At 38.8% G+C, this 11,677-nt stretch overlaps 1 protein-coding gene across 4 annotated transcripts in view; it reads right to left on the minus strand.

The window, feature by feature from the left end:
- LOC107699336 (SRSF protein kinase 1-like) overlaps positions 1-11,677 on the minus strand; it is a 68,553-nt gene that overhangs the window by 20,094 nt on the left and 36,782 nt on the right. For all 4 annotated transcript variants that reach the window (XM_016500560.1, XM_016500563.1, XM_016500562.1 and 1 more), the window contains 6 exons: positions 10,149-10,264; positions 6,605-6,713; positions 6,417-6,504; positions 6,055-6,142; positions 5,659-5,765; positions 5,423-5,588 (listed from right to left, as the gene is read on the minus strand). In XM_016500560.1, coding sequence (XP_016356046.1) covers positions 5,423-5,588; positions 5,659-5,765; positions 6,055-6,142; positions 6,417-6,504; positions 6,605-6,713; positions 10,149-10,264 — 674 coding nt within the window. The remainder of the gene's footprint in view (positions 1-5,422; positions 5,589-5,658; positions 5,766-6,054; positions 6,143-6,416; positions 6,505-6,604; positions 6,714-10,148; positions 10,265-11,677) is intronic.

Genomic DNA, 11,677 nt, shown 5'->3' on the forward strand with positions numbered 1-11,677 from the left:
CATTGTTCGTTCATGTTAGTTAATACATTAACTAATGGAACCTTATTGTAAAGTGTTACCTTAATATTAAATATGAATATATTATTTTTATTCACTTCTATGTAATAGAATCAGATATAAGTTGTTTTTTTGGACTAATTATCCAAATAATGTATAGTCCTACAAAGCTATTATTATCAGAGCATATGAGCAGAGCAGATAATAAATGATATTCGCTTACATTCTGATTCTGGCAAAATATCAGTGCTGGTACTACTAGATCTCAGTGCTGCGTTTGACACTGTCGATCATAACATACTACTAGAGAGACTGGAAAACTGGGTCGGGTTTTCTGGGATGGTACTCAAATGGTTCAGGTCATACTTAGAAGGGAGAGGTTATTATGTGAGTATAGGAGAGCATAAGTCTAAGTGGACGTCCAAGTCCCACAAGGCTCAATTCTTGCACCGCTCTTGTTTAGCATATATATGCTCCCACTAAGTCAAATAATGAGAAAGAACCAAATTGCCTATCACAGCTATGCTGATGATACCCAGATTTACCTAGCCTTATCACCAAATGACTACAGCCCCATTGACTCCCTCTGCCAATGCACTGATGAAATTAACAGTTGGATGTGCCAAAATTTTCTTCAGTTAAACAAGGAAAAAAGTAATTGCATTTGGAAACAAAGATGAAGTTCTCAAGGTGAATGCATACCTTGACTCTAGGGGTCAAACAACTAAAAATCAAGTCAAGAATCTTGGTGTGATTCTGGAGACGGACCTTAGTTTCAGTAGTCATGTCAAAGCAGTAACTAAATCAGCATACTATCATCTCAAAAATATTGCAAGAAAGAAGTCCATACATCCTATTTAAACGCAGATGGGGCTTTCCTGATAACTTTCGGCGATGCCGCCATCTTTATTTTACTAACTTACTGCATGCTGAAGGTGACCCAGCTGACCTCACCAGAAAAAAACTCAACACCACCATCTAGTGGATTGTAAAGAAATTTATTTTATTATTCTACCAAATAGTATAATAAAAGATCGATACTTGGCATCCGTGTATCGATACCGTATTGCCACGGAAAATATCGCGATACTATGCTGTATCGATTTTCCCCCCCACCCCTAATAAGGGTGAGTAAATGATGACAGAATTTTAAATTTCCCTTTAATTCCCTTTTAAATCCCGTTAATCTCATGCCATTATTTAAACAACCATACCTGCAGTGCATTCATGCCACCGCTGAGCTGCAATAAACGGTCTGTAAATATATCTAAATACCAATTCAGATGCAGCTTTAAAAAAAAGTTTGTCATAAATTCTGTTGAATCAAATATTTCTTTCTAAAGCTACTTTTCGTAACATCTATTTGATGTTTTTCCCATTTAACACAATAATGACTTTATCCTTTTAGGGGCAATTTCTCAACCAAATTTGATGTGCAATTCGATTTATTCGCCACATTGTGTAATTAATTAGATAAAAAAATATATACTTGCTTGACAGCTCTAAAAAACATATAATGCAAAAGTTATCATAACCCAATGAACAGAATACTGGTAGAATACATTTTTAATACGGTATACACAGGAATCATGGAGTTAAATTTAATACCTTTTAAAGTCCCCCTGTAGTCAAATATTTTATCCATTAAAACTTATCTTTGATCAATAATCGATAAACACACACCTTGTGTCCTATGTTTGAGTCCGCACGCGCTGCGCCGCCGCGGTCTGCGGAATTGAAGAGCGCGCTGAAAGACGGGGAGGAAACAAAAAGTCTGCCGCCGTTTTCATATGAAATTTAAAGAGGACTGACTCTGAGGCGATCATGAATTTGTGTACAGTTTATGGAGCTAATCGCTATAGCCCCGCTAAAAATGGCCTAGCCACGCCCATGCGTCTTACGTCCATTTCAGATAACCAGGACAAATATTTCAATCGATCGCTCAGGCATTTAAGTGGCACCGAAATGAGGCACCGAAATCTGCGTTCTGATTCGGTTCTAGTACATACCGGTTACATAGGTACCATATTGGCACCGGGTTTCGGTACCCAACCCTAGGAATGAAGCACAAGAGAATTAACTGAGTGACTAACCAATGCAACCCAAGAAACAAGAATTAGACCAATAAACAAAACAACTGAGGAGGGAAAATAAAGCTCTCCGAGCTAACGGGGCAATGAGTTCACACAGTGTATTCAAAAGATGTATTTGTCACATCAACTCAAACCATAGCTGTTTTGTGGAACACTTCTCATGACAAACATCTGACTGATCAGACAGTTTACCTGTGATTACGGAGTGCTTGATTTGATGCAGACTTGACAAAGTGTCAGTGCAATATTTCAAACCTTTAACCTACTGGGGAAAATCAACCCATGGTAACAGTTTAAAAGCAGCCCAATTTCGTGCAAAAAAAACAACAACAACCCTTCATCCAACACGAGCTGCAGAAATCATATTTGACTAATCACGGGTCAAAAGTAAGGAGAGATAACTGACAAGATGTTGGAGGATTTGCTCCTCAACAGATCCCGAGCTCATTGCCAAATATCTTTTATCGTAGGATGTGCTCCCTCTACACAGTGCGCGCGCGATCGCGAAATCGAAAGTGAAAATGAACTACGACTGAGAGCGCTCATTCAAAGGGGATTTAAATACCCCACACATATTGATAGCGGCGCCCTGATGCGCGAAAAATTATATACAATATTAGAATGTTTGCGGGAGCGGATGGAAGCGTGTGGTAATGATCAGAAATTCAGCGAGAGCAGGATCAACAAGCCCCGCGCTATCACGCAGGGACGCAGTCAGTCAGTGAGCGCCGTAACGTCAAATGACGTCAAAGATGACGGCAGATGACGTCAAATCTTGCGGGATTCCATAAATAAAATACACAGAACCCCACTATTCAACATATATACATAATGAAAAGATGATACAAAATTCACAAATTTTCATTTTTGAATGAACCGTTCCTTTAAAGGTGCCATAGAATGCATTGATACAATATTTTAAATTGTTCTCTAATATATACATAGAAGGTATGTCGCTTAGGTAAGGGCAAAAATTCTCCAGAAACGGTTTTACATGTCCATTTACAACCCTAGGATTTGTCCCTAAAATGAAATGGTCTGGTTATTACCTTATTTGGAAGGGTCATGAATAATGTTGAGCTCTGCTCTGATTGGCTGTTTCACAGCGCCGCTCATTTCAGTAGCTCACACAGCAAACAGATCTCTACTGTCCGGCGTGAACGATGGAGAGATTAGGCATCCAACCTTATATGTTAGAGCCTGTATCAGATGAAGATACAGATTTTGAGAGATTTTGCAAGAATGTTTAGCGTCTGTGGTATGAACGTGATCGCTGCGAGACGCTGGTGGAGTGAATGAGGCTTGAGAGAGAGTTGTGAGTGAGGGCGCAGACGCAGCCTCTGTGTTGCCAGATCCAGCTGTTATAAGCGTTTTTGGACTTGTCTTTTCCACTTTTTTTGACACTTTAGAAACTTAATAAAGTAGGACGTTGCAGTTTAGGGTCAGTGATATCTTTATCTTATCTTAAAGTGACCCTATTATGGGTAATGAAAGGTTCATATTTTGGTTTTGGGAGTCCCCAACAACAGGTTGAGGGCGAGTGCAGGCGGGAAGAGACTCGCGGGACTCCCGCAAAATAGAAATGATCTAAATATAAAATGTCTAAAACATATAAATTGTTATTTATGTGTTGCACAAAAGCAAAAAGAACAACTAATAACATTAAAATGATTAACACGTGCAAGCTAGGCAGAGTTTCTATTTATAACACGTGTTTAAAGGGTTGCGCAATGTAGCCAATCACAGACTCAGTTGTTGATTTCTGGAACGCAATGGCCAACCAGAGGTGATTAAGTTAGAATCTACTCACCGCAGTGCTGAAATTGCGTGCTCACGAATCCTCTCAGTTTAACACACAAAGTGTAGACATTGCGAAAGATTAATTGTGCATATGTTCATTGTGTTATAACAGAGCTTTATGAGATCGCGATGAACTGAGATGTCAGCTTTTAGTGATAATAAAGAAAGCGCTGCTCGCATTCTGCCTTGCCAAACCATGCACGCAGCAGCCCATGCTTGCTTTTCTGTTAAAAATAACAGTGGTTTGTGAATGTGAGCATTTATGCTGGGATGTTGTGGATCTTAGGAGGTGTTACAGAACCATTTGATGTAAATTTCTTTGATGTGCTGAAAAAAATCTATATAGATTACTTTTATGCGGGCTTTTACGGGCGGGAGCGGGACAAAACATGAATGTCATGGGCGGGAGCGGGACCAGATAAGATTGGGACTGAAAAATCTGTCCCGCGCAGGTCTCTAATTCAGACCAACGCGAAAAGACCAACAAGTGGGCGGGCAATATGTTGACGTCAACATGAAACGGCTTGGGATTCGTTTTAAAAATGACTCGTTTCAATGATTCAGAGTCGACGCTTTCTTTTGAGAGACAATAACTTTATACACAGTGCACTTTCAGATTTAAAACTCTGCAGGATGTTTTCATTCACTTAAAGCTGGTTTACACACTGCATGAAAGGTAATTTTCAAAAATCCACAACATGGGCACTTTAATTGCAAAAGATTTAAAATAATTTTGGTTTATTTTATTTATTTATCTATCGGTTTTTGATTGTTTTAATAGCAATAACTGGCAACAAATCGGCTGTGCAGGTCTGGCTGGCCTAGAACATGGGCTGGTATACATTATGCAAATGTTGGGGGAGTAAACATTAATGATCCCGACTGTAACGACACAGTCGGTGTTATGTTGGGATTCGCCTCTTTTCAGTGGTCGAGATTTACACAAGAAGAAGGAAACAATGGTGTTTGAGGCTCACGGTATGTCATTTCCATGTACAGAATTCTTATTATTCAACTATGCCAGGGGTAGGCAAGTTCGGTCCTAGAGAGCCGCAGTCCTGCAGAGTTCAGCTCCAACCCTAATCAAACACACCTGAACAAGCTAATCAATGTCTTCAGGATTACTAAGTCTATAGGCAAGTGCGTTTTGTTTTCAGGGTGAACTGAACTCTGCAGGACTGCGGCTCTCTAGGACCGAACTTGCCTACCCCTGCCCTAAAGGGATATAGCAAATATTAAACAAAAGGAAATAAGAGGAAAAGTTAAATTTAATTATAAATGTTGTGTTCTCTTGCAAAACGTAACGTTCACAAAATATAAGGTGGAAGGAAAAATCATAGTTACTGCAGGACTGCGGCTCTATAGGACCGAACTTGCCTACCCCTGAACTATGCCAAGGTAAATACGGTTTTCCATTCTATGGCACCTTTAATAATAACGTTAATAATAATTGTGACATATTAGAAGTTTTGTCCCGTCTGTTAATAATCCCTAAACAATCTAAATGTTCTGAGAGCAGCGCTTGCCGTCACCTGCGGATCCAGAAGGTGGTGGAGCTCCAGATTTCTGCCACTCCGTGGCCTCCGCGGCCAGTCTTTTGACGTACGCCTCATTCACGTCCATCAAGATGTTCTCTGGCTTTATATCAGTGTGAATGATCTTACACTTGGTGTGCAGGTAGTCCAGGCCTTGCAAAACCTACACAGAGAAAATTTCGGTTTGACCTGCAGTAAACCACAGCGAATTATTATGAGCAGAAAACACACACCTGTCGAATAATGCTCTTGACACATGGCAGCGGCAGGCCCTGGTAGTTGGACTTGATAATCCACTTCAGCAGATGGTGGCCGAGAACTTCAAACACCATACACACATCTGACAGCGTATGTTAAAGGGAAATGATGGAGAACAAAAGTCCAGGACCTCCGGGAACACAAGCCAAGAGCTCCAGCTCATTACGAGCTGCACTTCACAAATAAAAGAGCGAGCTGGGCTGAATCTGGGCAAAGTGCCTACTCTCACAGCTGTGGATCGAGAGATTGAGTGGCAGCTGAAAACTGCATCCTGTACAGAAGCAAATATGGAGTGCACTAGAAAAACACCTGTGGATCCCTCATAAGACCAAAGGAGCCCTGTACAATAAACAGTGTCACTGAAAGGATACGGGATCCGTTCACGCCCGAGATCTTGAAGTCATCCAATAACTGCACCACTTTCTCCCTGCTGGGATCATTCTGGTCTGTGTTCCTGACCTGAATTCACCAGATGGGGGAAAAAATAACTCGGGCCTCAGACAGTTTTACAGACGAGACACTCTACGTTTCGAAACCATTTTCTTTGGTTTATTACAAAATAAACCGTTTTCATTTGATGAAACCACTTTCCTCGGGGCATGTGGATACACCTGACTTTCATTACTTTCTCACCACACTGTGGCACGCTGTACAATTCATCTGACACTAAATGGTCTCGGGAATAATTCTTAGTAATGGTTTCGAAGGCAGCGCTGGTGTCGGGGTAACTCACCGCTCTCAGTAGCTTGATCTCATCGAGTGCTGTTTCAGTGTAGTGCTCTGCGCTCTTAACCACTTTCATGGCCACAAAACGCTTCCCTCTGCAACCAAAACAATAAATTCCCTCTCAGTACACATACTTAATTTATAAATGGTATTGGAGAAAGAAAAAGAAAAAAACAGACAGGTAAGTGAACGTACTGTATGTCCCAAGCAAACCAAACAGTGGAAAAATGACCCCATCCCAGCTTGCGGATTACATGGTACCGTCCGTTAAACAGGTCGCCTATTTTCACATGGTGATAACCACCTAGAAAATAGCGTTTTTGGCTGTTAGAAAACAATGTTAGCAACAAAACATCTGGAATTATTTGAATATCAGGGTCAAAAATTTACACTTTCTAGATATATTATTTTATTCAATATTCATACATGAAATAACTTAAATGCACCTCTTCAATGATTCATGAAAGAAAACTTGGTTAAATAGTGTGGCATATTCTTTAACTACAAAGTCAGGTAATTCAAGCCAAGGTTATTTATGTTATAAAATGTTATGTAGTTCAACTCCCCCAAAATGTAAAATGTAGTTACGAATTAATTATTCAAGATCTTTTTAAGATCTATGTTCACTCATTTGTATATTAAACAAATTTCAGAGAAACAAACACACCATGTGTTTTAAGCTCCCGGTTTGCTGTGCTTCTTTAAGGGTGTTGCAACTTGGCAATACAATTCATATTGTGATTATATTTCAATGTGATTATTATGATAAATTATTAAATTTAAGTATTAAATAAAAAATATTACTATTGTAATAGTAGTAATTTCACTGTAAAAAAATACAATATAAATGTAATAAAAAACAATTTAATTATTTATATTAATACTAATATGTCTTAACTAGGGCTGCAACAATTCCTCGATTCTACTCGAGTATTCGATTTTTAAAAATCCTTGATTTCATTTTGCCCGCATCTAGTAATCGGCTAAATACCGGAAGTGGTGCATTTCACAGACGAGAATCCATGAAACGCACTATTAGACCGTTTTCTAAGGCTGCATGATATGTTAAACTCATTTAAAAATCATAATAAAGCATAATGATATTGTGAATTCACAAGCGCTATGATTCAATTAAATAAATATATGCGATGCAGGTTTAAGTGAAAGTGAAAGTAACGTGACATGTGGAATTAGTGCTCTGCATTTAACCCATCCAAAGTGCACACACACAGCAGTGAACATACACACACCGTGAACACACACCCGGAGCAGTGGGCAGCCATTTATGCTGCGGCGCCCGGGGAGCAGTTGGGGGTTCGGTGCCTTGCTCAAGGGCACCTCAGTCGTGGTATTGAAGGTGGGAGAGAGCGCTGTACATTCACTCCCCCCCACCTACAATCCCTGCTGGTACGAGACTCGAACCCGCAACCTTTGGGTTACGAGTCCGACTCTCTAACCATTAGGCCACGACTTCCCCTAATAATTAATATATACGCTTTAATTGTTTACATGCGTGTAGGTTACGTACGTGCGTGTCAGAGTGACTCCGTTCACAGTAAATGCTGCTCCACGCAAACTTATCATTTACATGTGTCGAGCGTCTCAAACTCCACCTCTGCATGCTGTTGTGTGTTTGGGTTTATTATAACGTTCATCTGGGAACGCAACATGCACCATTTCATCAGATTAGTAAGGTAAATCATTTATAAACCTACGCAAACACAGGAGAATACATCTTTCTCAATATGCTAAATGTTCATTGCGATTTCAAAATAAAAGTTTAAACCCTCGCTCTGAGTTTACACGTTTTGATTTCCACTGTCCACATATTCAAAAAAATTACGGTGGCTGTAGCATTTCTGCTGTAAAGAAATGGGCAAATATTAAAGATTAAGTGGACATTTGAATCAAATGATGTTTGGTCAATATTAAACAAGGATTAGATCGAATCGTCAAGCCGTTGGCGCCCTCTGCTGACATTTGTTATAATGTGTAATGTACATTTGCTCTATTGTTTATAATACATTATGTATTTTAACAGTTTTGTTCAATAAAATCATATGATTACTTGCTTTTGATACTTTAGTTGAACTAATTATTATTGCCTCATTGCTATTATACATGTACTTTAAGTAATTTTAAAAGCTATTCTTTGCGTAGGTCTATTTTTATTACAACAAAAAAAGTCATCATAATTATCCGATTAATCGTCAGAATAATCGACAGATTACTCGATTACCTACATAATCTTTAGCAACAGCCCTAGTCTTAAATTCCTCCAAATGTTAAACCAACATGCTTTTATTTTTTGGCAAAAAAAAACTCGGGGATCAAGTTCCTCATTTGTTGGCAACAGGTTTATAGATGCTTCTCATTGCAAATCTTTTGAAATGGGTTGGCTCACACTGTGTTCCCAAATGCACGTTATTATGAGCCACTCAAACTCAGTAGATGTAGAGATGGAGTTTGTGTGGACGAAAAATGTAGGGGTGTGCACAAATAGTCGAATATTCTATCTGCAATAATTATTTGAAAAATAAAAACACTATTCCAATTTCGCTAAAATGTTGCTGGCCATTAATGCAGTGAATCCCTGATAAATCCTGAGCATGCAAACTTTGTCAAGTGAAACGGAATTATCACTAAAATGAGAAATCATATACAAACGCCGGAACGTCACGACCAGTTGAATGAAGAAAAACAGCGACACATCACTGCATTCACTACTGCAGGCAGGCGCAGATATACCCCGAGCGAGCCGAGAAGACCACTCATTTTCTCTGCAGCTGGCTTTATTGTTAACAGACTAAGGCCATGTATCCACCAAAGCGCTTTTTTTCAGTCAGCCGTCCAATAACAGTGGAGGAGAGGTGGGGCAAATACCACACCGACCAACGGTCACATCCTACTTGTACAACGACTGAACGACAATGGAGAAGTTAATATTGATATGAAAAATAATGCATGCAACATTTCATTTGTGATGCATCTGCCACATTACTTCAGCGGCTATTCTGTATAACAACAAACAAATCGCCTCCGAAACGCTCGCAGGCATTTTCAGAAAAGCTGGCTAAAAACACTTTGGTGGACACACGGCATAAGGAGTCGACTTTCACCTGATCATATTGATGTACATGTTTGTTTTTTTCAACAAGAACATGTGAAACAACGCAAACACGATAACCATGACAAAAGTGTATATGTACGTGCTTTACAGCAGTTTTTGCTTCCATGCGCTCTGCGTGGAATGCTTTTTTTCTGTACATTTTTTTTGTTTGCACTTAGTTTAATGTTTTTAAATGGAAAATAAACCCGGGATATATAATTTATAAGTTTGTTGTGAATACAGCCTGATAAGATTGTTCAGAAATGGTGACAAAAATTATGTTTGATGAAAAAAAAATAACGTCTTTCTCATTAAACGTAATTTAAATAAACGAATATTCAATTTCTTTTGTTTTTTATGAGCTCAAATATTCGAACGCAATATTTTTGAAAAATGCCCATCCCTAGCAAAAAGATAAGTGCTGCGCTTCACTCTGAAATGTGCAGTGCATATATTAAATTAAATCTCAGCCTCTGCAATTTAATAATCACGGGCATTGTGATGTTGATTTTACTTTGATTAATCGCTCCGCCCAAATGGCCAAAAAATAACGTTGGATCCTCTTTACAATGCATACTCTTTCACTGTACACAAGAATCTCTCCCTGTACTATGATCACAGGACTCCTACCCTTGCAGTAGTCATTAGGATCCTCTTGTTCCTCATCATCTGAACCCAAGATCTCCTCATCTTGCTCCTGCAGTGAGTCAGGCTGCTGTGCGGCTCCCCTCGGGTGGGGATCAGGCCTGGAGAAAGACAGCTTATCTTTAGCAAACAGATGTAGCAACCACAACCACTGGCCAAATGTCTTCACACATCTCTCATTCTAGATGTGCTAGTTACAGGAACACAGCCAAATATGTATCCAGTGACTTTAAAACGTTGTTATTAAAGTTTAATACCACCATCATCTCGCTAGTCTGCACCATATAATCCATGAATGTCCACTGGGCTTCTCTAATGTCAGACATTTATGAAACCTATAAATCAGTGCAGGTGCAACGTTAAACCGAAGGAACTAAGGTTAAATTGTCGAGTAAGAGAGACGGTCTTTGCTGGTTCAATATAGCTCAGCAGGAGCCGTGAAGAAAATCTTAAGAGGCGTCAAGCTGAGAGAAATCATAATGCATTCAGACTTTTTGAGTCAAGTTGCTGCAGCAAACTTAAAGTGATAGTTCTCACAAAAACAGAAATTCAGCCATTATTTATTGACCCTCATGTTGTTCCAAACCTGTATGACGTTCTATCTTATGTGAAACACAAAATATCAATGTCTGTCCATACTTTGTACCCCATTGAGTAATTGAGTGAACTATCCTTTATAGCCTATGGCAAGCATGAATATGGTTAACACTATTCTTGACAGCATCAAGAATAATCACTACTTTGCAATTGCAATAAAAAGACATCTGAATGTGTGATTAAATGCATTCAGCATTTTAATCATATATATTATCCTATACCTGTGATGGTATATGGGCCAGTTAGGGATATCTGCCAAATAATAATAAAAAAAAAATCTGGGGGCATGTGCCAAGATTCAGAGCGAATAACAAGACTAGATGCTATACAATTTTGTCAATCCGATTGTTTTAATTATAGAAGTGTGATCAATTAATTCTACCTGCATTGTGTTTAAAGGGGTCATATGACGTTGCAAAAAAGAACATTATGTTTTGCATTTGGTAGGGCTGTCACGATTATGAAATTTGGCTGACGATTAATTGTCTAAAAATGGTCTAAGTCACGGTTATTGCGATTAATTGTCTGTTTTAGGGCTTTGGCGATTATGCCGATTATCACAATTAATTGTCTGTTTTTATGGCTTTCATTATATAATTGAAGGATTCAGTAAATAATTATGATGTTATCTTTTAATCTTTTTGAGATATTATTGCAGTGTAAGATTACAGAGTATTCCAAATTCTAAGAATTGGCCAATACCGATCCAACACCAGCGCTACTTTTTTCTACACCACTACAGAATATCAATACTGTGTTTGTGGAACTAATGGTCACTCTTTTAAACCCTTTGTTAAACGCAATCCACTAAATACTCACTTCCTCATTACAGAGAAAAACTACATTTGAATAAAAATATATAAGCTATGAAATTAAACTAGCTGACTGTATAATTTAGCAGCAAAAACAATATCTTG

Source organism: Sinocyclocheilus anshuiensis, unplaced genomic scaffold, assembly GCF_001515605.1.
Source record: "Sinocyclocheilus anshuiensis isolate Anshui unplaced genomic scaffold, SAMN03320099.WGS_v1.1 scaffold42, whole genome shotgun sequence".
NCBI classification, from domain to species: Eukaryota; Metazoa; Chordata; class Actinopteri; order Cypriniformes; family Cyprinidae; genus Sinocyclocheilus; species Sinocyclocheilus anshuiensis.